We start from the raw sequence: 27,039 nt of genomic DNA, 5'->3' as shown, positions 1-27,039 counted from the left end.
CTACCTGGATTTGACTTTCCAAAATGCAACACCTCACTTATCTGAACTCCATTTGCCACTCCTCGGCCCACTTACTCAGCTGATCAAGAACCCCCCGTAATTTTTGATAACCTTCTTCATTGTCCATTATACCACCTATTTTAGTGTCATCTGCAAACTTACCAACCATGCCTTGTACATTCTTATCAAATCGTTGATATAGATGACAAACAACAATGGGCCCAGCACTGACCAGAGGCACACCACTAGTCACGGGCCTCCAGTCCGAGAAACAACCTTCCACCAACACCCTCTGCTTTCTACCATCAAGCCAACTGCATATCCAATTAGCCAGCTCTCCCTGGATTCCATGCCATCTAAACTTCCATAGCAGCCTACCATGTGGAACCCAAACAAAGGCCTTACTGAAGTCCATATAAACCACGTCTACCACCTGCCTCATCAACTTTCTTGGTCACCTCATCAAAAAACTCAATCAACTTTGTAAGACATGATCTCCCATGCACAAAGCCATGCTGACTACCCCTTATTAACCCCTGTCATTCCAGATATACATATGTCTTATTCCTCAGAATCCTCCCTAATGTAACTTATCTACCACAGATGTTAGACTTACTGGACTATTATTCCCAGGTTTTTTTGCCGCCCTTCTTAAATAAAGGCACAACATTTGCAACCCTCAAGTCTACTGGCATCTCACCCATGGCTAACGATGATGCAAATATCTCAGCCAAGGCTCCCGCAATTTCTTCTCTAGCCTCCCAAAGTGTAAGAATCATAGAGCACTATAGCACAGAAACAGGCTCTTTAACCCATCTAGTCCATGCTGACCTGATCTTCTGCCTAGTCCCATCTACCTGCACCCAGACCATATCCTTCCAAACCCCTCCCCATCCATGCACCTATCCAAACTTCTCTTAAATGTTATAATTGAACCTGCATCTACCACTTCCGCTGGCAGCTCATTCCACACTTGCACCACCTTCTGACTGAAGAAATTTCCCCTCAGATTTCCCTTATATATTTCCACTTTCACCCTAAACCTACGTCCTCTAGTTCTCATCTCATTCAACCTTAGGGGAAAAAGCCTGCATGCATTCACCTCTCATAATTCTGTATACCTCTATAAGATCTCACCTCATTCTTCTGCGCTCCAGTGAATGAAATCTGAACCTATTCAACCTTTCCCTATAACTCTGGTCCTCAAGTCCTGGCAACATCCTTGTAAATTTTCTCTGCACTCTTTCAAGTTTATTGATATCTTTCCTGTAGGTAGGTGACCAGAACTGCACACAATACTCTAAATTTGGCGTCCCCATCGTCTTGTACAACTTCCACATAACATCCCAACTCCTGTATTCAATGCCCTGATTTATGAAGGCCAAAATGCCAAAAGCTCTTTTTACGACCCTATCTACCTGTGACACCATTTTCAAGGAACTATGGACCTGTATTCCCAGGTCCCTCTGTTCTACCGCACACCTCAGAGCCCTACCATTCACTTTGTAAGTCCTACCCTGGTTTATCCTCCCAAAGTGCAACACCCAAAGTACAACATTTATCAACAAGTGTACGTTCTTGGATATACTTGGTCAGGCCCTGGGGATTTGTCTACTTTCATACCTTTTAAGACATCCAGCACGTCCTCTACTATAATGCGGACTATCCCCAACACCTCTGCATTTACTTTTCCTAGTTCTGCAGTCTTCATGTCTTTCTCCACGGTAAAAACAGAGGAGAAATATTCATCAAGGACCCTGCCCATCTCCTGTGGCTCCACACAAAGGTGTCCCCTTTGGTTTTTGAGGGGCTCTAATCTCTCTCTAGTTAGTTTTTTTCCCCCCTTTAATATACATAAAATCTCTTTGGATTTTTCTGAATGTTCTCTCCCAAAGCCATCTCATGTCCCCTTTTTGCCCTCCTGATTTCCTTCTTGAGTACACTACTGCATCCCTTATATGCCTCCAGCGATTCACTTGATCCCAGCTGCCCATATCTGACCCTATTTCGTGGTCAGGGACTCAATATCCCTCGTCATCCAGGGTTCCCTACTCCTACCAGCTTTGCCCTTCACCCTAACAGGAATGTGCAGACCTTGAGCTCTCACTATCTCACCTTTATAAGCCTCCCACTTGCCAGTGGTCCCTTTGCCCTCAAACAATCTTCTCCAACCAACCTTTGCAAGCTCCTGTCTCATACCGTCAAAATTCGCCCTGCCCGAATTTAGAACTTGAACCTGTGGACCAGTTCTGTCCCTTTCTATAACTATTTTAAGAATAATAGAACTATGGTCACTGGTCCCAAAGTACCCCCCACTGTCACCTCAGTCACATGCTCTACCCTATTACCCAACAGTTGGTCGAGCTTTGCCCTCTCCCTAGTAGGGCCTTCTAGATATTGCCCAAGGAAACTTTCCTGAACGCACTTTTAACAAATTCCACCCCATCTAAGCCCTTAACAGTATGGCAGTCCCAGTCTATGTTAGGAAAGTTAAAATCCCCTACTATTCTTACAACTCTGCACAATCTCCCTGCATATTTGCTCTTCTAATTCCTGTTGACTATTTGGGGGCCTATAGTACAATCCCAACAATGTGATCATCCCCTTATTGCTCAGCTCCACCCAGAAAGCCTCACTGGATGATCCTTCAGTAATTTCATCTCTGACTACTGCTGTGACACTCCCCTTAATCAAAAAAATGCGACTCCAACTCTATCCCACTTAAAGCACCTGTAATCCAGAACATTCAGCTGCCAGTCCTGTCCCTCCCTTAGCCATGTTTCCATAATGGCTATAATATCCCCGTCCCACGTAGCTATCCAAGCCCCAAGTTCATCCACCTTACCAGTCAGACCTCTTGCATTGAAATAAATGCAATTTAATCCAATAGGCTTTCCTCGCTCCTGGCCATTCTCCTGCCTGTCATACCTATTCAACTTGATGTCACTGATTTCTGCATCACTTTCCAGCCTCTCATTTGCCTGATGCTTGGGATCCCACCCCCTCTGCCAGTCTAGTTTCAACCCACCCTAGTAGCACTAGCAAATCTGCCTGCCAGGATATTGGTCCCCCTCCAGTTCAGGTGTAATCCATCCGGTAGACAGGTGTAAACAGGTGCGAGACAGATTAAGTTGCAGGGCTATAAGGAGTGGGAGAATGGGACCGATGAGATTACTCTGCTGGGCACTGGTATGAACCTGATGGGCTGAATGGCCTCCATAGTAACTGACGCTATTAGTATGCAGCAAATAAATTATCAAGATTGTTGTCAAAACTTCCCCTCAGATTAAACATGGTGATGTGAGTGAACTACAGCATTTGTGGGGAAGCGCCTCAAAAGTGTAAAGATAGTTCTGAGAAACTATTGCTTATATTATCTGAAATTAAACTGTTACCACTCCTTGTGATAAAAACAAAAACCTTAAGAAAAGACTTTTACCCATAAATGTAGAAGGGAATTTTTATTCTAATTGAGACACAGCCTCGCGATTCGGGGGAGTAGACTTAAGACAGAGATGAAGAGAAACTGCTTTTCCCAGAGAGTAGTGAATCTGTGGGATCCTCTGCCTGGGGAAGCAGTAGAGGCTACCTCATTAAATATATTTAAGACACTGTTAGATAGATTTTTGCATAGTAGGGGAATTAAGGGTTATGGGGAAAAGGCAGGTAGGTGGATCTGAATCCATGGCCAGATCAGCCATGATCTTATTGAATGGCAGAGCAGGCTCGACAGGCCTGATGGCCTACTCCTGCTCCTATTTCTTATGTTCTAAGCCAGAGACTAATGGCTTTAGTTTGGATTTGTGATTGAAATTCTACTTCAGAAGAACAATCTATTTTAGGCAGAAACCATGATGGAGAACAATCAGATGCAAATGAGATGGCTAATAAAGTTAACCAACAATAAGCCTTGCATTTTCTTGGCTCAGTGAAGATCCACACACGTCAAGGAAAGATGGTAGATAAAATTGCTCCTTTACACATCTCCTTGTCTCCTATTCCAATACCCATATAATCTTCATATGAAGTGTTGCTAAAGCTACATTATGTATACAAGTCATAGAGTCATATAGTATAGGAACAGGCCCTTCGGTCCACTGAGCCCATGCTAACTATCGAGCACCCATTTACAATCTCATTATAGCCTCACCACATTCCAATCAACTCCTCTCAGGTTGTACTATTCACCCTCACACAAGGAGCAATTTATAGCGGCCAATTAATCTAACAACCTGTAGTTCATTGGGATGTGGAAGGAAACCAAGGCACCCAGAAAAAACTTGGCAGATATAAGGTAATACGAAATTTGCCTTGCTGAGTAAGCTGTGTAGATCAAACTGCACAGGGAAGGAGTCAAATGTGTATTTATCCTGGTGTACTAATGACAACAGGGAAAATGTACAACCTCCTCACAGCCAGCACCAGAGGCCAGGATTGAATGCACTTCGCTGGAGTTGAGGAAGGAGCTCTACTAGTTGCATCACAGTGCCACCCTACTCTTGGTGATTATCTTGGAGATGAAGGAGGAAATAGGAAAGCTTTGCTGCAACCATACAAAGCTTTTATGAGATATGTGGAATACTAGATACGTTTTTGTAATTCTTGTTTAAAGAAGGAAATACCTGCAATAAAGATTTTGTTGATGAGAGGTTTCCCTTTGCAATTCGATCCTTGCCTTCCTGACCAACAGACTAATCAGTAAGGGTAGGCAGCACATTCCGCCACGATCATCCTCAACACTGGTGCCCCACCAGGCTGTGTCCTTAGCTCTCTACTTTACTCCCTATACACTCATGACTGTGTGGCCAATTTCTGCTCTAATTCCATCTATGAGTTTGCAGATGACACCATTCTAGTGGGCTGAATCTTTAAAGTTGAATACATTGGGTTGTGAACTTAAGGGGACTTGTCCTTAATAGAGATCAGGCAGAAAACTGAGTTGAGGCCAAAGTTTAAACCAACTCTGATCTTATTGAAGGGCAGAGCAAGATCAAGGGCCTTTTTATTTTACATTTTAATATCCTTGTATAAATGGATTTCAAAACCAATGCAGGTATTGGGAGTTCTTTAGAACTTGGCAGGTATTATAAGGTAGTATGAAATTTGCCTTGCTAAGGATTCAGTGTAGATTAAACTGCACAGGAAAGGAGTCAAGTGTGTATTTATCCTGGTGCCACTGACATCAGAAACAATCTGGAGGAACTATACATGTTGATCACCCACAGAAGCAATTTCTAATTTGTTCAGCTCTATGCCAGTATCAAATGAGGAAGAATAAAATGAAGAAAGTAACAAGTAAATGCTCATGGATAAGCAGAAATGCAGGGAAACAGATGTTAATAGCCACAACAGAAATCTTCCCCTCTGGTTTTCAAAGTTTAAAATTAAGAACTGTTTCAGAAACTATTCATCATTGCAAAAATGTGTTATTTAATGACTAAAGTGACCTTAGAAGTGATTTTTCATTTGCATAATATGCAATTTCAAACCATCTTGTTTTGTTTTTGTTTTCAGATATTGGTTCCTGACCTTATCATCCTCAATCATTATCATGGCATTTGAAAAATGTTCTTCAAGTTCTCCAGCTCTTCAATCTGGATATGAAATTCTTTCAGAATAGTAGATACAAACAGTTCTGAGGTGAGCCTCTGCAGGGACTCCTGAAGTTGTGAAATCTTCACAGCCAGCCTGCAACAAAACAGAATTTCAGAAAGCAAGAATTTAAAAAAACAACTGATATGAATTTAAGATTCATGCAGCCTCTTAAAAAAAATTCTGCATAAAGTTTTTAAAATCAACTTTTATACATCTGCCAGAAGAGACAAAATACAACAAGGTGAAAATTCTCACCCGTTGAATAATAATAAGTAATAGCCAATGACAAGAAAAGTAAAATAGTTGAATTTGGAGCAGCAGGTTAAGCAATCTCAACTTACAGAGTATTTCACACATCATATTTTAATATAGATCTCCCCTGGGGTTGCTTGAGAAAAGTGATAGTAAAACGTACAGCATTTTCTAAGAAATCTCAAAATCCACCTTTGAACTTGTACAACAAGGTGCTTGTTGTATATTCAGAATGTGTTACAATATTTTACTGCCATGAATTGGATTTGAAGTGTGGCCACTATTTTTGTAAGACAGTGAATCATATTGTAACTGTGATGCCTTAGAATACAACACTGTATTCATGAAACACAACAGTGAAACATCCCTAGGTGCTTCACAGGAATGTTCTTAAAATTAATTTCAACACAGCCATTCAAGAAGACAGGAGACTAAAAACTTGGTTGAAGAAAGAGGGTTCAATAAGCAGAGTTAAAGATGCAAAGGGGTCCACATGGTGCCATTTGTTCAGTTTTGAATTTAAACTATTTTTTTGCTCTATACGTTAGAGGTGAGAGAAGAATTTCAGAACTTTGTGATGTAATCAGTGTCCTACTAATCACTGATGCATACAAGTTCAAAACATACAACTTTCAGCAAGCTTCAGCTTGAAGAATCAAACTGCAAGAAATCTTGAGCTGCAAACATTCAGGCTTGCAAGATGTTAAGTTAAACACTATTTACCAGAACTATTATCTGAAATAGCCTGCAACATATGGGTAACGTAAGCTACCTGCAAGTTTCTGTAAACAAGCTGCTGAGGGTTGTTTAAATAGGCATAAACACACACCTCTTTAAATAAAAAAAATGAACAGGAAGGGCATCTAGGAAAGGTAATGTGGATTCAACACTGCATTTCTGCTACAATCTGAAGTTTCACCCCACACTAAACATTAAACAAAATACATGTAGTAGGCAAGTAGAAGGAGTTACTACTATATTTTGCAGATTAAGATTAATTTACTTTTTTTTAAAAAGAGAAACTCTGAACAGGATTTTTCAGTAATGATTGTGCCAAAGGCTATGCACACCCAGTTGCCAGATTTGCTCCTCCCAAATTAATCAAAACTTAGATAGCAATTTTGATAGAAGTTTTCTATTTACACAATATTCTAGGACTATAGGTTTTCAGTTGTTTCAGAGGGTTGTGGTGGAGGGAGTTCATTCGGATTGGAGGGCTGTGACTAGTGGTGTCCCACAGGGATCGGTTCTGGGGCCTCTACTTTTTGTGATATTTATTAATGACTTAGATGAGGGGGTGGAAGGGTGGGTTAGCAAGTTTGCTGATGACACAAAGATCAGTGGTGTTGTGGATAGTGTGGAGGGCTGTCGACGCTTACAGAGGGATGTTGATAGGATGCAGAGCTGGGCTGAGAAGTGGCAGATGGAGTTCCATCTGGAGAAGTGTGAGGTGGTACACTTTGGAAGTACAAACTCCAAGGCAGAGGACAAAGTAAATCGCAGGATTCTGGGCAGTGTGGAGGAGCAGAGGGATCTGGGGGTTCATATCCACAGATCACTGAAAGTTGCCTCACAGGTGGATAGGGTAATTAAGAAAGCTTATGGGATGTTAGCTTTCAAAAGTCGTGGAATCGAGTTTAAGAGCCACGAAGTAATGATGCAGCTTTACAGAACTCTGGTTAGACCACACTTAGAGTACTGTGTCCAGTTTTGGTTGCCTCATTATAGGAAGGATGTGGAGGCATTGGAAAGGGTGCAGAGGAGATTTACCAGGATGCTGCCTGGATTAGAGAGTATGGATTATGAGGAGAGACTAAAAGAGCTAGGGCTTTACTCATTGGAGAGGAGGAGGATGAGGGGAGAATTGATAGAGGTGTACAAAATATTAAGAGGAATAGATAGAGTGGACAGCCAGCACCTCTTTCCCAGGGCACCAATGCTCAATACAAGAGGGCATGGTGTTAAGGTAATGGGTGGGAAGTTCAAGGGAGATGTCAGAGGGAGGTTTTTCACCCAGAGAGTGGTTGGTGCATGGAATGCGTTGCCTGGGGTGGTGGTGGAGGCTGATACGTTGGTCAAGTTCAAGGGATTGTTAGATAAGCATATGGAGGAATTTAAGATAAAGTGATATGTGGGAGGAAGGGGTTAGATAGTGTTTGGTGAGGTTTGAAGGTCGGCACAACATGGTGGGCCAAAGGGCCTGTATTGTGCTGTATTGCTCTATGGTTTCTTCAAATTAATAATTACATGATATTAACAGCACAGAAATCAGTTCACATTCATTAACAATTAGTGTAAATAAACAGAACGACTCATTGTTTATGAGAAAGGAATAAAATTTGTAGTCTTGAAAACAGACTTTTAGTTGCCACAGAAGGTTTTTCGATCAGTAGCTCAATGTACTGATTTTAAATGCTTCATCTCTCAGAAGGGTATAATGGCATAGTTAAGAAGTTATTGAATTAGTATCCGCAGCTGACTACTAACTGGAAACACAAGTTCAAAGCCTAACATAGCAATTAGGAAACTTAAAAATTCAAGCAGCAAAACAAATTTGGAATGAAAATCAGTAACTGTGGCCACAAGATTATCAGATTGCTGTAAAATCAAGTAAATCTGAATCCTTTACAGTCATTTCCCAAATTCTCTTTGCAAAAGTCCAGCAAGCCAGCATTCAATTCAAAAGCAATTAGGGATGGTCAGTAAATGACACCTTAACCAGCAATGGCTATATCCCATAATAAACAAAATAAACAGGCATGTAATAAAACCAGCATGAAAGAGGTAAATACAAAAGGAACAAAAGTACATGGATGAGTTGCAACTCCTCAATCACAGACTAAAACATCTGAAGATTAAGTTTACACAGATTATATGGTATTCAAAGGAGGATACAAAATACGTCAATAGCAAACACAAGAGAATCTCAATGTAATACAAAGTTAGCAAAGAGGAATTGTTTTGAATTATATTTCAATTATTTTTTATTTCTCCAAAATTTGTGTTTAAGATTGAATGTGCAAGAATCAAATTCATTGGTCAGAATTTGGGATGGATTCTATGCCCACAATAATTAGATGCAAAATTATATTGCATTGTACTGCATCAATTGCTCTTAGCTGTACATGTTTTATACAGACTGATTGCTCTTATATGATGCATAGGTGACACAGTGTGGTCGACGGAGTTCTACATTTACAGTGAAACCATCACAAATCAGCAGGCTCTCAGGTTGAGACAGAATGGGCTGGACATTGCTGGCTGGGCTGGTGGTCCTGAGTGGAATTACCAAGAGTTCAGTCTTTCAAACTGAAGTTCTGGGCTTATGCACACACTGAGTTTGGGATTTGCTGATACATTTGGGGGACCAAATCTACCAATATGCTCCACCACTGAACCCTTCCCCTCCCGCACAGTCCAAAGGAGGACCCTGTGGATGATGATCTCTCCAATCCTGTGCAGAGTTGTGCAGGACCCGAAACTCCATTGATTTTAATGGGGATTCGAGGCATGCAGGTAGGAGCAAAAGGCTAGTTTTCCTTTTAATTACTTTGCTTTAGTTTAATATTTTGATTATTTCCTGGTTCTTTATTTTCAATTACTTTTTTTTAAAGTTTTTACTTAAATTTACTTCAATTTTGATAGATTTTAAATGCTTCTGGATGACAGGGACATGGTAAAAGCTGTTAAATTCAATACACAATTTTGACAGAAGACAAAACTCCACCCCCAGCTGTGTCATCTGTCAGAATTTTATCAGGGGCCTTTCAGAGACAAGGACTCTGTACAACACCGTCCAAAGCCTTGATGGTGTTTGGACCTTGCTCTCTGACTTGAGGGTACAGAATTCCAAGGAAGTTGCTCCTCCATGTCCAGTCCAGGTAAGAGCAGGCAGGCAGGGTTCATAGAATGGTGATCCCCACCTCGTCAAATATCAAAACAGCAGGAATCTTTTAAACAAAACATTTTACAAGCATATGCAAGATTTCTTTTTGCTTTCATTTTGAAGAGAGAAGCTGGTGGAAGCCAGTCACTGGCTTTTTAAAATATAAAACTGGCACTTAAAAAGCTTTCTAAAAAGTAGGAATCACCCAATGAAAATAAAGTATAGGTATATATCGATTTGAATTTTATCTCCACTCAGCTGCAAGGGTTCAGTAAGAACTTAAAGAAAATATAGATAGTTAAAGATAACTGCTGTGCAAAGCTAGCAGCAAAGACCAAGTGCAGTCTTCCAATTATAGGTGTTAGAAGGACAATAGACACAATTGGATGTTCATTTTAATGTCATTCATCCATTTTAATTTTTAAATTTAATTTTTGGATGAAGCCAATAATTTGGAAAGCAAATCAAAATTTGTAGCAGGTTTTTCTCCTGTGGAACAGGCTGGCGTGTTACATCATTACTGATGGGAGGGTCTAATTGCAAACAGGTATGGCCATTATAAATGTAGGTTTAGGAATGTCCCATCGGAAAATTTGTTTAAGCAAATGTTCACAGATGCAAAATAACTGGAATAAGAATTGTGCCACATCAATGAAAATATAATGAAAGAGAGATAAATAAGTATGCTGTTTTGGCAGCAATAGAATCCTGCACTGAAACCAACACTTAGCAGTGTGCGACAATTTATTGTAATGACATGACTATAACAATTTGCATGAGCGCTGACGAAAAGGATTCAATCTCTCTGCAAGTACTGGAATACTTTCCAGCCAGTTCAAAACGAAACTAAATGCACTATTTAAACATAACTAAGGGTGATGCACTTAGCTTGCTCTCTCAAGACCCAGTCTGCAATATAAAATAAAGTGAACTATTATATTTACAGCATCATATTTCCCACAAGGATAGGATTGTACATCAGACTAACACTGCTGATCAAATTTTGAAGTACTTGATTATGGGGATACCCAAAGTTTTATTTTATCTGAGGAAAAATCAAAAAGTAGCAGTACAGATTACTCTAATACAAAAAAACTAGGCCTTGGATACAAACTCACACTTGATACAGTCATTGTATCCGTTGTTCAATGCTCGAATCTAACAGACTTTCAAACCCTGTGGGGACCTTTTTTGAATTATTTTCAAAACCTTTGATTTGGTGACTAAAGTACAGGTATTGGCTGATATCGTTATGTCTCAAGGGTCTTTCCTTGTTTTTTCTAACCAAACAGCTCCGTTTTTTTGGTAGTGGGTGTAGATTTTTTTATATAATAAAATTATTCCAATTTTTTCTTTATTAACTATCACATGTGATTATTAATTTAGAGTATTGTGATCTCAAGTATGATTTAACACAATGTATTCAGTAGTATTTTTATCCTCTTTTTGATGCATGTACTCTGTATTTTTTCTGTGAAATTAGTAAAAATATTGTAAAGAGATACAGTCATTGTGTCTCAGCTGAGGGTGGTGGTCTCAATGAAAATACAAGCTAAGCTGACACTCATGGGTCAAGAATACCAATACAAGTAAACAAACAATGACAGCACTCCAGATTTAGTATTGAGTATGCCTTGCATTATTAGATGTAATATTAAGATCAGGTTTCTGTTGTGATGGTTAAAGACTGAAGGAATCAGAAAAGAAACAGAGGAAATTTCTGACAGACCAAGTTTTGTTAATGGTGTCCTGAAAACATTCCTCCTTCAAATAACATTATTAGTAAACATATTATCTGTACATTCACCTTATTACAGGGAAGGACTGCAATGTGCCAAAGATCTGTCTTGTTTGATGACATCGCATGAAAATGCAAGTCAAGTGGCATGGATACTTCCGAGAGAAGTCATTGATTCTAGAGTAATGCAAGTCATTTTTCTTTCTTTCAGCAGAATTCACAGCCAAAACCAAAAGAAACAGCCATGGGCTTATCTGTGCAGTTGGAAAGTACTAGCAAGATTCACATAACCACAGTTTCTTCAAATTTGCCTCTTGAGAGCAATTGCACATGAATAATTGTTCTAACCTTGCAAATGTGCTCTGCAATAAGACTCAAAGTCTGCATAAAAGGATCAGTATATAATACTAAATAAAAGGCTACATGGACATATGCTATCTTAAGAACTTCAAGTAATCTCACCATCGAAAAGATGGATATACTATTAGCCATCATTGGGGACCAGTCTTGTGAACAGTGGAGAGCTGGACAAATATATTTTTGTTTACTGTAATCTTTGTCACTGGAAATAATTTAGCATGGTTTTAACTTTACATAGTATGTGGTATAGTAGCCTTAGAAGAGGTATCAGGAAATATCCCTTGTTAAAAGAACTGAAGCTACTCAGAGGGGCTTAACAATGGGAGCTCTGTAAATTGTGGACTGGGGCGGGAAATGTTGCGTTATAATCCCCCAGACAACACGAATGTGAAGCAGGTTCATTCAACCAGCTGGTTTTCCTGTCATTTTTTTTTTGTGTTATAAATTGCCACAAGTGGAATAAAAGAATTGGCAGGAAATGTTGTTCCCCTCATACAAACCTTGCATGGCAGAAGCACAAACAATTCAAACCAATTCCTTCCATTAAAAAGCAGCCTAAATGTCAAAGATCTTTCATCACTTAAAATCATCACATGCTCACTACCTTGCTATATCCAGAAGAAAGATAAATTAAAATCCAGCAATGCAGCTTTCCTGATTGTACTCTCCAGGGTTATGAGTTTCCATTAGAAGTGATTAATATTTGATGGAAGGTCCTGAAAAGGCAATGCCTATCGGGCAATCGATTTGAACAGTTTAAAGTGTTTGTTCAAGCCCAGTAAGTGTATTAAAAACACTGACTACAAGTATAAATCTTAAATTTTATATAGAGAACACTGCCAATTTTTGATTCATAATAAATCTGATGGTGTACTGCTCCAGACCTACTGTCAAATCTAATTGCCTGAAAACACCTTTTATCATATACAAAGGATCTAAAAGTACTTTGCCACTGTAACATTGGCTTCAACTTTCTACTAAAAACCTGCCAGTTCCACAAGGAACTGCTGGCTTTAATCTCAACAACAATGAAGAAGTCAAAATTCCAGACTATGAGCAAACACAGGCAAGACCTGAACTTTTGAAGATGCTGTGACGTTGGTCTCCTCCTGGAATTTTACAGTGGAGAGCCACCTTCTGCAGTTTCCCAGCAGAGATGCTAGGAAGTCTGCCTGCCAAACCAGGTTAGAGACTCTTCATCAGAAATGTTAGCCCTGTTTCTCTTTCCACAAATGCTGCCTGAACTGCTGAGTGTTTCCAGCATTTTTTGTAGAGCTGAAGCAGTTTCAGCTAGTTCATTCCCTTTAATTAAGGGGTGTGGATTTGAGGGAGACGGATAAGTTACAGGTACTTTACAATTTTTACACCTGATTGAGTTAATTGATTTTGTGCTTCTTAGTATTTAAGTTCTTTAAAAAATAATAATTTAAAACATTTTTGATGTCTGACATTCAAAGAAATTCACAAACTCTGACAGACTAGATGTACAGACTCATTGCTGACAAAGCTGTTCTGTGGGATATATGATTGGAAGACTCAACATTCCAGAGAGTCTTGCTGATCTGGCTGGAGCTCTCTTCCTTGAGAAAAACTTTGCTGGGGGAGCCACTTAGGGTATCCAAGTTTGCCGATGACATGCATGATGAGGATATTTAGACTCTACTGCAGGGTGTAGATAGGTTGAGTGAGTGGGTGGACACTTGACAAATGGAGTTTAATGTGGGAAAGTGTGAGCTCACGCACTTTGGTAAAATTAATCTAAAAGCAGACTATTACCTAAATAGAGAAAGATTTCATACAAAGGAAACAAAAGAATCTAGATGTTCTGTACATGAACCACAAAAAGTTAGTAGACGGGAAATGGTTAGGAAGTCAAATGGCACATTGGCTTTTACTGCAAGGTTAGAGTTTAGAAACAGGGAAGTACTAATACAACTCTGCAGGGCACTGTGCACAGTTATGGTCCTGTCTTTGGAGGCAATCCAAAAGAGATTTGCTAGGATAATTCCTGGAGTGTGAGGGTTATCCCATCACCAGAGGCTTAAGAAATTAGATTTACATTCTTTGGAGTTTAGAAGAATGAGGGGTTGTCTTATTGAAACATATAATAAGCACAGGGGCATGACAGGATAGATGTTGAAATATTTCCACTGGTTGGTACAACAAGGTATAATATAGATACAAGATTAGGGGTGGCCACTTAAAACTGAGATGTGTAGGAACATCTTCTTACAGAGAGTGGTGAATCTCTGGAATACCTTGGAGGATTGTGGGGTAGTGGGTAAAGTTTTGGAAAAAAAGAATCAGGGGCATAAGGGGAACTGGCACAGAAGAGGAGATGAGGTGTGGGGCAAATCAGCCATGATCATAATGAATAACAGTGCAGTCTTTAGAGGATGAGGCCAACTCCAGCTACTATTAAGTTTTTATGTTCTAAAGTAAGAGCAGGGCTGGTTTAAAGGTAGGCAAGTGGTGAACATGGATGACAAGCTTATTTAAGAAAGTTCTTAGGAAGTAATTAGTAAAAACAGAAGAAGAGATAGAAACAGGAGTAGGCCATTTGGCTCCTCGAGCCTGTTCTGCCATTCAATATTATAGCTGAACTTCCAGCTCAGCACCACTTTCTGCAAAAACACCACATTCCTCGATTCCCTTAATATATAGAAATCTGCTAATTAGTCTTGAATATAGTTAGCCACTAAGCCTCCACAGCTCTCTTGCGCAGGGGGAATTCCAAGATCAACTAAACTTTGGGTGAAGAAATCACCTCTCATCTCAGTCCTGAATGGCCAACCCCTTATTCTTAGACTGCAACCCCTGGTTTGAAGTATCCAAAAAGGAGAAGTACCATCCCTGCAGCTACCCTGTCAAGCCCCTTTAAGAACTTTGTATGTTGTAAAGAAATCTCCTTCTCAAAGGCAATTAAGGGATGCGCAATAAATGCTGGCCTTACCACTAACATCCACACCCCAAAGAAAGAATTTAAAAAACTGTTCTATTAAATTAACTGAATATAAATTCCCCAGCTCATGCCTCAGATTATGAATCCTGGCCACTTCAGTACTTTAACCACTAAACTCGAGTACACAACGTTGAACTAGATTAGTTAGACATAACCTCCCCTTCAGTGATCACCATGTAACTTTAATAAAGTTCAGTTTTTGTATCAAAAGCAAAATTATATTTCATAATTTTGTACAAGAGCACCACACAGAAGTTCTGAAGAATATCCACACTACAATCTTTACCAAAGTGCAGCATTTGTGTTTTACATAATAAAATACAATAGAATTGGGGAAAGTAAACGCTGTAAACACGTAGCCAATTTGTAGTTTGCGTGCATTGCTTTTTCCAAGTGCTTGCTCTATACTTTTATAGGAAAATGTCAGAAGTGTAACTATGTTGACACTTTGCATTCAAAGGACACCATAAATTTAGGCATCAATTGTTCAGTTGAAGTTAAATCTAAAATGGTTTGTGTTGCTTAAGTATAATACAGGGAATGCATACGCAAACCAAATCACACTGTTACCACTAGCAATACACCTACCACAGAGAAACAGGGAATTAAAGAATACAAAGCTATAAGACAAATTCCAAATACAAATCCTTTAAAGAATTTGCATTGGTTTTAAGCCATCTGGAAGTTTATCAGCAAAAGTACTGCAAGTAATCTCAAGAAAATTCATTGCAAATGTACTTGTTTTTATTTTGGTAACATCAATAAACATATTTTTAAACACTGAAGTTAAATGTTTTCAAAAATGTAACCCAGCACATTTCACACAACACAGATCAAAATATTCCGCTGCATGTTATTTTCAGAAGTGAAACAGGAACCTAGATCGAAGACTTGCCATGTACAAGAAAATGATTTACCATTTTCTATTAATTCAAATAAATGGTCTACTGTTTCAAATATGACCTTAATAGGCAACACAGTAGATATTGCTGGAGGTAGCACAAAGTACATGCTTAGATTGCAGGAAGCGAGCATGAAAATAGGAGAACTCTGATCTGTGTGGTCAAAACCACAATAGGCATTTCAATTATCCACAAAGCCAATGAAGGTAAAAATTCATTTTGTGATTTCAGCAATGTTACATTTTGGGCATCTTGATTTTCTGTCTGGCCAATCCGAAGGTGGTCAAGTGTTGCTGTGGTGCACAAGCACAAGTTCCTTCACACTTTCAGTTACCTCACCCAAATAATGATGCGTTAAATTGACGTTGGCAGTTGTCCTAACTTCATCAACACATGCTCAAATTCCACCTTTAAAACTCTTGTTCCCAACAAATCAATTGCCTTAAGAAAAACAGAAAATGGTGGAAGTACTCACCATGTCAGGCAGCATCTGTGAGAGAGAGGGAAGTAGAGATAAAGATTGATGACCTAGTTGATGACCTTTCATTGGGGTTAGGAATAATTAGAGATCAAACAGTTGTGGAGAAGGGCAAGGGGCAGAGAGAACAAATGGAAATTCTGTGATAAACTAAGTGTGACCGAATGATATGAGTGGTAATGGTGCTGAGTGAAAGAGAGCGATGAAAGTTTGTTAGTTGCAGCTGATCTGGAGATGTAAACAGAAGCAGACGAATGAGAACAGAGGAAAGGAAAAAAAATAACAATGTTGGGACTGTGAGATACAGGATACTGCAGCTGGAAGTCTTAAATAAAAAAGGAAATGCTGGACATATTAAGCAAGTCAAGTAGTATCTGTGGAAAACAGTTAACTTTACAGGTGATGACCTTCCATCAGGCCTGGTGAGGTCTGATACAAACTGGAAAGACTGGTTATCTGAAATTGTTGAATTTAACATCGAGTCCTGGGGCTGTAACATGCCTAGTGTGAAGATGAAATGCTGTTCCTTTAGTTCATGTTGAGCTTTGATAGAACAATGTAACAGGCCAAAGAAAGGGCAGAGTGGGAGTGGGATGGAGAATTAAAACGGCAGATAGCTAGAAACTTAAGGATTAGAGAGAAGAAAAACTTCTTGCCTAAAGGGTGATTAAAAAAGCTTTAAACCCACTGCATGAAAAAGGGGGTGGGAGGGGAGAGGGGAGAGGGGAGAAACAGAAACTCTTATCACATTTAAAAAGTACAGGTACTCGAACAGCCACGACCTGCAGGGTGCTGGACCTTGTGCTGGAAGGTGGGTTATTCATTTTGTGACTGCACTGACACGATGGGCTGAATGGCCACTTCCTGGATCACAAATTTTCCACAATTCCTTCATAATAAGATTGGAAAGATGGATTGCATGATTTTCAGTGCCTGACTACTGATGCCAATGGTTAAACAAAACTTTGCATCATAGACTCTGGTCAGTTCAGCTTCCACAAACCAGCCATCTCCACCCCCAGCTCAGCATCCTCTGCCAACAAAATCTCTATCCAATACTCTTATGCTGACTTTCCAATCAAGCTTTTTTTAAATGCATTACAGCTCTAGTATCTACTGCATGAAATCGAAAGTTCAATCTCCTTGAAGTGTTTATTACTTGTATATACATCATCTTTATTCCTCTTCACTACATCCTCTGAGAAGCATACTTTCCTAACTGAATTCTAACTATCTTAATCCCTGTTAAACTTTACATAATACTGCACCACAACTGAAATACTTGTTACATCTGAAAATCTTTTTCACTACTTCGTGATATTTTCTCAATTACTATTCAGTCCACTAAATTTTAATTCCTATAAAATACAAATTTGGTACATACAAGGCAGCTGTTTGGCTCATTATGTCCATGTTGGATGCTAATTCTGAATGCTTGCTATTCTTCTTCCCAAACTGTTAACATCCTGCATATTTCCTAAATTGGTAAATTGTAAATTGGTTTATTATTGTCACATGTACCAAGCTACAGTGAAAAACCTGCATACCATTCATACAGATCAATTCATTACAACAGTGCATTGAGGTAGTACAAAGAAAAGCAATAACAGAATGCAGAATAAAGTGTTACAGTTACAGAGAAAGTGCAGTGCAGGTAAACAATAAGGTGCAAGATCATAACGAGGGAGACTGTGAGGTCAAGAGTTCATTTCATCATACTAGGTAACTGTTCAATAGCCCTAGGGGGATAGAAGCTATCCATGAGCCTGGTGGTATGTGCTTTCAGGCTTTTGTATCTTCTGCTCGATGGGAGGGAGAAGAGAGAATATCCGGGGTGGGTGGGGTCTTTGATTATGCTGGCTGCTTTCCTGAGGCAGCGATAAGTGTGGACAGAGACCATGGAGGGGAGGCTGGTTTCCACGATGTGCTGAGCTATGTCCACAGCTCTCTGCAGTTTCCTGCGGTCATGGGCAGAGCAGTTGCCATACCAAGCCTTGATGCATCCATATAGGATGCTTTCTAATGGTGCATCGATAAAAATTATTGAGGGTCCACAGGGACATGCCAAATTTCTTTAGCCTCCTGAGGAAGTAGAGGAGCTGACTGGTGATCTTTCTTGGCCGTGGTGTCAATGTGGTTGGACGGGATAGGCTGTTGGTGATATTCACTCCTAGGAACTTGAACTCTCAACCCTCTCGACTTCAGCACCATTGATATAAACAGGAGCATGTGCACTGCCCCCTTCCTGAATGACCAGCTCTTCTGTTTTGTTGACATTGAGGGAAAAGTTGTTGTCATGACACCACGTCACTAAGCTCTCCATCTCCTTCCTGTACTCTGACTCACCGTTATGAGATACGGCCCACTACAGTGCTATCACCTGCAAACTTGTGGATGGAGTTCAAGCAGAATCTAGCCATGCAGTCACGAGTGTATAGGGAGTAGAGTAGGGGGCTGGGGATGCAGCCTTGTGGGGCACAAGTGTTAAGAATAATTATGGCGAAGGTGTTGTTGCCTATCCTCACTGATTGTGGTCTGTTGGTCAGGAAGTCAAGGATCCAGTTGCAAAAGGAGGGTTGAGTCCCAGGTCTAGGAGTTTGGAGATGATCTGAAGTCTTGTACTTCCATAATTGCTTAACTTTTTCTTACACTAATTTCAAATGATTATGAAGCCAACAATCCCAACAAAATATTATATGCTTATGTTCATCTTCACAAAGACTTTATGTCTGCTTCCTTGTGAAGCAAGATTTCCTCCATCCTATATAATGCAACATGAACCAGTGAAGTTTTAAAACAATGCAAAGTGTGCATTCTACATATGATATCACCTGTGTTACAAAAATGTAGGGTTTAAGACTGGAAGTTATGCACCTTTAGCATTATACATGGTCTTTCATCTCTTGAAGCGACGTGATGGTGCAATTCTATGCTCCACATCACGGCTGCTGCTCCTCAAAATGTGTGGCCTTCAGCCACTGCTTCTAGTTACCTTCCTTCATTTTTTTTATATATACAAGATTAATACTCATTCTTTAAAATGATTAAATATATATGCACAAAATCTATGCAAAAGTAGAAATTACTGCCAATCATTGCATTTCTGGTTGCACACTGTACAATTATTTCATTAAAAACAAAATCACACCACAGTCTATTAATATATTTCAAGAGTGTGGCCAAGCATTTTAAGCTTTCCCCATAGGTCCTTTTTGTAGGATGCGCTTCAGTTAACAGCGTTTCAGAGCACATAGAGGCAGAGCTATACAGCACAGTAACAGGCCCTTCAGCCCAACTTGTTCATGCCAACCAAGATGTATATCCAAGCTAGTCCAAGTTGCTCGTATTTGGTCCATATCCCTCTAAACCATTTCTATCCAGGTACCTGTTTAAATGTCTTTTAAACATTGTAATTGTATCTGTCTCCACAGCTTCCTCTGGTAGCTCATTCCATATGCCCACCACTCTCTGTGTGAAAAAGTTTCCTCTCAGGTCTCTTGTACATCTTTCCCTTCTCACCTTAAATCTATATCCTCTAGTTTTAGACTCCTCTACCTTGGGAAAAAGACTGCGACCATCCACCTTATCTATGCCTCTCATGATTTTATAATATCTCTACAAGGTCACCTTTCAGTCTCCTATGCTCCAGGAAGAAAAGTCCCAGCCTGTCTAGACCTCCAGTCCCGGTAACATTCTTGAGAATCTTTTCTGCACCCTTTCCAGTTTAGTGACATCCTACTTAGAGCAGGGTGAACAGAACTGCACACAATACTCTAAGTGTGGTCTCACCAACGACTTGTACAACTATAATATGACGTTCCAACTCTTGTAGTCATTGCCCTGATCGATGAAGGCAAGTGTGCCACACACCTTCTCCCTGTCTACCTGTGTCGCTACTTTCAGAGAACTATGTATCTGTACCCCTCTGTCTCTCTGCTCTACAACACTCTCCAGGGCACTATCATTTACTGTACAAGTCCTGCCCTGGTTTAACTGACTAAAATGTAACACCTCGCACTTGTCCAAGTTAAATTCTATCTGTCATTTCTTAGCGCACTTCCCCAGTTCATTCTGTTGTAATTTGAGATAACCTTCTTCACTATCCACTAGACTATGAACTTTGGTATCATCTGCAAACTTACTAACCACGTTGACAATATTGTCATCCAAATCGTTAATATAGATGACAGACAATGGACCCAGCACTGATCCCTGCCACACACCACTGGTCACAGGCCTCCAGTCTGAAATAACCCTCCACTATCACCCTCTGTCTCCTTCCACCATGTCACCTGGGAGATATAGAAGCTGAATGCAAGGGTGCTAACCTTTTAGAACATAGAGGACCTTGGAGTGCAAAGTTCAGCTATGGATAGGTTTATCAGCTGGAAGACCACAGGTTTTAGATGAACCACATAGCTTTTCCAGCTCCAAATCATACCAGTCTTAAGAGCCACGTACAAGAACACTCAATTTTCTAATCAATGACTAATTCTCACTTCCAAATAATGAATGGTTACTGTCAGCGACATTCAAAGCAGTTGTTCTCATTTGATACTTCAACTGCATCACTAATGCAGCGGAATATTTCATTGGTGTGTTGGAATACTTAGGACCTCATTCAAACTCCTGAAGGAAGCAGGAAAAGACACAAGGCTTCTCACCATAGGCAGCAATGTCAGAGATAGATTACCACATAGCAAACTAGATGGGTCAGCACACTCCAGGATATACGTCCAATGTGCGTCCTTGCTCAGTACAAGATTCATAGACGTCAGGAATGTGCTCTTCTCTAACTAGCTGACTGTCAACCAAAAGGAGAATAAGAAAATTAGTGGGATTTTATTGATGATGAATGTGAGGTCATTGAGCTTAGAAAACACCAAGGAACTAAAGGCAGATTACGCATATTGAAGAACCAGGAGACCCCTCTTTGACTTCTTTGGGGAGAGACCAAGATCAAGATTAGGAGTATTGGCCCAGCGATTTAGAATAACGAATTGGCGGTTAGTGGAGGCACAATGGTGCAGCTAGTGGAGTTGCTGGCTCATAGCTCCAGTGACCCGGGTTCAATCCTGACCTCTGGTCCTGTCTGTACATGGAATTGGAAAGTTCTACCGCTCACCACATGGGCTTTCTCTCAGTGTTCTCGTTACCCCAATGTCCTCCCAAAGACATGCAGGTTGATAGGTTAACTGGCCACTGTAAATTGGCCCTAGTACGTAGATGAGTGATAGAACCTGGGTGGGGGATGGGGGAAGGAGGTGACGGGAATGTAGGAGGAGTAAAAGAGGTTACAGTAGGATTAGTGTAAATGCTTGTTTGATGGCTGGTGCAGACCCAATGGGCTGAAGGGACTATTTCTATGCCATATGACTCTCTGATGTAGATTGGGATGAGGATAATAATACAGGAATCTTGAAGAAAGTGGAAGGGGCTATTAGAAGCAATAACGGTATGAGTAGGGCAGTGCAAGGATCCAAGAGAGATGGAACAAAATTGAATGATGGGTGTGGGGGGAGGGGAGAATTAAAGATAATGATGTGCGGGAAGGGAGGGTGAAATAGTAGGAGGAGCCCAAAAAAGGGAGTCAAAGAGGCAGACTGAAAGAAAAACAACACACAAATTTTTGAGCAATGATGCAGGTGGAGGAGGAAGAGGGGAGAGTGAGGTCATGAGAAATTGCAAGAAAGGTCAAACTAGGAAAAAAAAGATGGTGAGAAAGCAAAATTGAAAGAAAAGAGAGAGAGAGAAAAAAAGGATAAAAATGAAAGATCCAAGGCGGTAAACTGTGATATGCTGTTTAGTAACACTGGCTACAACACTTGCTGCCAGAAGTGAGTGGTGCATGTTCACTGTTATCCTCTCTAGGATAAGTACGGGTCTGCCAGTGTCAACTTGTTTATATGCGTTACTTGTTCCAATCCTAAACAGCAAGGCTCTGTGCCATGGCTGCTAAGGATAACGAATGAATAAGAAACTCCTTTTAAAAAAAAGTGAAACTTGAATTTTGAAGATTGTGAAAAATTAAAATAACTGATAAAGAATTTAAACACTTAATTGACCCAAGATCCTGAGTCAGATACAACGTGGTGCTTGTTCAGTGGATTGATACACCTGCGTTAATTGCTTGGCAATTGCAGCAAATTTGCACTTCACTAACATGAGAAACTCGTCAAAACCTTAGCAAAGAGCAACCAGCAACTTTGAGACTTGCACATTTGTGCCAGAATCCTGAACGATGGTATTTACACAGAAATGCTACCAGTTTAGTTTGGAACTATCATCTTCCAGCAAGTTTCAGCCCACTATTGGTTGTACATTAAAAGCAGTATACAACTGAAAATAAGTTCTTGTAAACTTCCGCTACAGAAAAAGCATACTACTGCACTGCAGTTCCTTGCACCTGCAGGTCATAAATCACTATCTTTATTAATGTTTCACCTGACACCACGAATAAATTCAGTAGTGTATGCCATACAAAACCTTAAAAGCAGTATTCACATGATTTTCTTGTACAGAAATTGCGAATCTACAAGTGTTGGTCTACTGTAGTTTGCAACTATTATATTAAAATGCATTTAGTTAAAAATGGTTATCAAAATATCAAGTTTATATCAGAATTAAGGATGCCAGTATTGATTAAAACTTATTTTGATCACTGACGAAATCAATGTGATTCATTTTCTAGAGTACTTTCCCAAACGATACTGCTCGTGTCAACTGAACAACTGCTCCCACTACAGGTGGTTAAACAGCAATTTAGGTACAAGGTAACTAATTGTGATGGTGTAATAATCAGATTAGCTCACAGTGGAACAGTTTCGTAAAGAAACTATATAATATATGTAAATAAAAAGCAGATATGTGGAGAATGGCAAATGGTCAAGTGAAGAACAGATGAATTAATTTTTCATGTTCAAGTTCTTAAATGAATCTTTTTGCTTGGTAAGTCCAAAGGGAAAAAAAAGTGCTTATGTTTAAAATTTGAATCAAATGCAAGTTGCCTTCAATAAAATTAGTATGGGGAACCAACCTCTGAAATCTATGTGGCTTCTATAGTTCAACATTTATGATTATAAAGCTACTAAAATAAGAAAATTCTATGCTATTGAATTAAAATTATAAACAACATCTAAGATAAAATATCTGAAAACTGCACATCAAAAAGTTACATTCAAGGCCAGGTTTATTCATAATTCTTTCTTTACTACATTTAACCCTTGAATTGTTTGAGATCCATTCAATCCTATAGCTATTAGTCAAGTAAACAGTTCTCTGAACTGTTTCCAACCCATTAACACTCTTTCTTGAATAAAACCAATGCCATACACAATTCTCTACATGTGGTGTTATCATTGCCTAAGTAACTGAAGTACATTCTCCCTACTCTTGAATTCAGTTCCCATAGCAATATATGATAACGTTGGCTTTCTTAATTACTTGCTGTAGTTGCATGCTAGCTTTTTGAAAAGCTTCCACTAAGACACCAAATTGAGTTCTTCAATCTCTCATTTATTTCCTCTCCAAAATGAACATTTTCATTATTATACCTCATTTAGCAATCTTTGCCCACTCGCTTGACCAAAAGCAGAAAATAATGGATACAACAGATCAGTTAGATCCCAGGACAAACAAATGGAGTTAACATTTCAGGTTGAAGGTCCTTCACCAGAACTGGGAAGAGAGAAAACAAGTTGGTTTTAAATTGTACAGAAGATGGGGGATGGATGGATAAGACAAGAGAGAATACTTTCGAAAGAATGAGACTAGGGTTACCCCCATGGATAAGATGTAAATAGAGCCATAAATTGAGGAAGTGGGAGAATGAACAAAGGAATATAAAAGCAGTGAAATGAGGGCATTTAGAAAGTGAGAACACAAAGGAACAAAGTTGCAAAATGCAGGGCTGTACAACATACCCAGCAGGTAAGCAGATCTCATGGAGAGAGAAAAACTGAGCCAATATTGTAGAAGGATGACATAGCAGAAGTGGGTAGTTCCAGCACAAGCAGAGGAAGTGAGTTAACTGAAGAAGTTGTAGAATTCCATGTTAAGTCTGGAAGGATGGACGATGAGGTGCTGTTCTTCAACTTACATTTGGGAATCATTATAACAGTGCAGGAGACAACAGATGGCGAGGTCAGAGTGGGAGGGGATGAAGAATTAAAGTGACAGGCAACAGGAAGCTCAGAGCTGCTGCTACTGATTGAACGAAGGTGCTCCACAAAGCAGTCACCAAATTTGATTTAGGCTTCTTCATTTAGAGGAGGCCACAACCGAGTAGTGAATGCAGTACAGTACATTGGATGAGCAGGTGGATTGCTGCTTCACTTGGAAGAATTCTTTGGGACCCTGGAAGGTGGAAGGGAAGAGATGAAAGTACAGGTGTTTTATCTCCTGCTGTTGCATGGGATGGTAGTGGTTAATGGAGATTGAAAAGCGGACCAGGGAGGTGCAAAGGAAACGGTCCCTTCAAAATGCTGAAAGGAAAGGAGAGAGGAAGATGTGTCTGGTGATGGAATCTTGTTGAAGATGGCAGAAATTATGAAGGATAATCCATTAAATGTGAAGGTAGGTAGGGTGGAAAGTGGTAAGCAAGGGTATTTCTTGTTCTGTCTGGAAGAGGGGGATGAGAGCACATATGTGTTAAATAGATGAGATGCTGCCAATGGCTCTGTCAGCTATGGTACAACATAGCTTAATGCTACTTCCAGAGAGCTTTTATGTTCTTTTCTGCTAGCTTAAAGAGCAGTATGATGGTAGTCAAGTCTGTCCATAAAGTTATTTATAACCCCAGATCAAATCAAAATCACATTGGAATTTCCATGAATTGCATCTATTGGTCTTTGAAGGGGATCCTAAAATTAAACTTTATATTTAGGCACAAGGGTATTACCTTTCATAAACCTAAAAACATTTTTAAATTCACTGAAGGACAGACAACTGCCCATCATTAAACAGTTGTATACATATGATTTTAAAAGTTATTTTTAGTTATTTAAAATCTTGTTCCTCACTGGTAATTGACTAGGTAAGGTTTATACTTTATAACAAGTCTTTCTTTTACTATATTAATAAAGCTGCACAAGATTGTGACTGCTAAATATGTTAACTTCAAGATTTTGCTAAGAATTATGTTCTAAAAATTCAAAGATATGCGAATAAGTTCATTTATCACTGAGTGTTACTTGTTAGAAACTATTTTGCAGTGAAAACTAAAGCAATAGTATTTCCACTTGCAAAACCGGCCCAGTTTTGAGCATGTTTGCACCTGGATGGCCAATGGAGCTTGAAGTGGAAATTCTTGGCCCTTAACTATCAATTAATTATAACCATCAGTTATAATTTACTTAAAATGCAAATGGCTTAGACATTTAATATTCTGAAATTACATAAAAATAAACATTTATAAAAACTGGAATACATTGGAGACACAAGAGAGACTGCAGATGCTGAAAGCTGGAGCAAAAAAAAACTGCTGGAGGAACTCTGCGGGTTCCTCAGGTCTTGTTGAAGGCTCATCCCTTTGCCTGCACAGATACCGCCTGACCCGCTGAGTTCCTCCAGCAGTTTGTTTTTTTGCAACTGGAATACATTACCCACCTTGCCACAAAATCAATCCTTGCCAACTTTTATATTGATAAACAAACTCTTCATCTGTAAACTCTTCAAACTGTACAAATAAGTTACTTTTATTATGGTCAAATTAAGTTACAAAATCTGATTATAGCCAAACCCTGAGAAACTCTCTGCAGCTGGCTTAACTTCAAATTAATAAACTTTTATGTCTGATTGTCAGCTGCCAACCACCAAAGATAAGGAAGTGCAAATAATTTGTAATCATTGGATTGAATGTATTAATCACAAAGGCATAAAAAAACTGACATAAGAAAAATAACAAAGAGCAAGCAATTCATTATTTCTATTATTAATAGATTTTATTTTTAATTGTCATTATTTTTCTACTTTGCACAAACAATTCCAAAGCCACTCTTAACAAATGTTTTAGACACTTTATATTGCAAAGAGATTGCATCTCCAGAAATTGAAATATTAGGAAGAAAATAGCACGTGTTCAACTTTATACCAATGTATTATAAAACTAGAAAGAATGACAAGCAAAAATAACATTAGTTTGATAGTAAGGTTTTGTAAAAGGCTTTGGAAGGCCAGTACATGTACAAACTATCTTCTGACCAGAACCTCTCCTATGTAACCAGGGGAAACAAAGCTGCACTTCTTCCCACGCCAGGTGATAAAAGGTAGAAGTTTCCTGTAAATCATGCAGACGATTTGTAAACTGCAATAGTTTATTAAGTTAGACTTCAAATAAAAACAGCCACACTGCAATTTTTAGGAACTGAGAAGACCTTAATTTCAATTAAGTGCAGTATATGTCCAACTTTCCTGCAAGATCTTAATTAAAATTTAAAGAGATTTATAAACTTCGCATTTCCCAATTTTATTCGGAAAAAATCATTAAGATTTAAGCACTATTTACTTTTTAAAAAAGTAACCTACTACTTTTTACTATGCATCTATTATTTGGATCTATGGTGAGTTGGTAGATTGGATACAAAATTGGAAAGGATCTGTGCTAGGACCTCTGCAGTTTATGATATGTCATTGCTCTGATTAGTAAATTTGCAGATGACACAGGAATTGGTGGAGTTGTGGACTGTGAGATAAGTTGTCAAAGGATACAGCAGGATCAGTTGGAAATCTGGGCAGAGAAATGGCAAATGGTGTTTAATCTGGACAAGTACGAGGTGTTGCACTTTGGGAGGTCAAATATAAGAGGAAAGTATTCAGTATATGGCAGGATCCTTAGAAGCATTGATGTATAGCGGGATCTTGGGGTGC

At 39.3% G+C, this 27,039-nt stretch overlaps 1 protein-coding gene across 1 annotated transcript in view; it reads right to left on the bottom strand.

Moving 5' to 3' along the window:
- The window catches only part of rpap2 (RNA polymerase II associated protein 2), an 86,495-nt gene that overhangs the window by 2,086 nt on the left and 57,370 nt on the right, over positions 1 to 27,039 (bottom strand). The window contains exon 11 of the mRNA XM_052012864.1: positions 5,530 to 5,688. Within this exon, the coding sequence (XP_051868824.1) occupies positions 5,550 to 5,688 (139 nt within the window). The 3' untranslated portion in view covers positions 5,530 to 5,549. The remainder of the gene's footprint in view (positions 1 to 5,529; positions 5,689 to 27,039) is intronic.

Source organism: Pristis pectinata, chromosome 3 (genome assembly GCF_009764475.1).
Source record: "Pristis pectinata isolate sPriPec2 chromosome 3, sPriPec2.1.pri, whole genome shotgun sequence".
In the NCBI taxonomy this organism is placed as follows: Eukaryota; Metazoa; Chordata; class Chondrichthyes; order Rhinopristiformes; family Pristidae; genus Pristis; species Pristis pectinata.
This window is presented reverse-complemented; position numbering and strand designations above follow the sequence as displayed.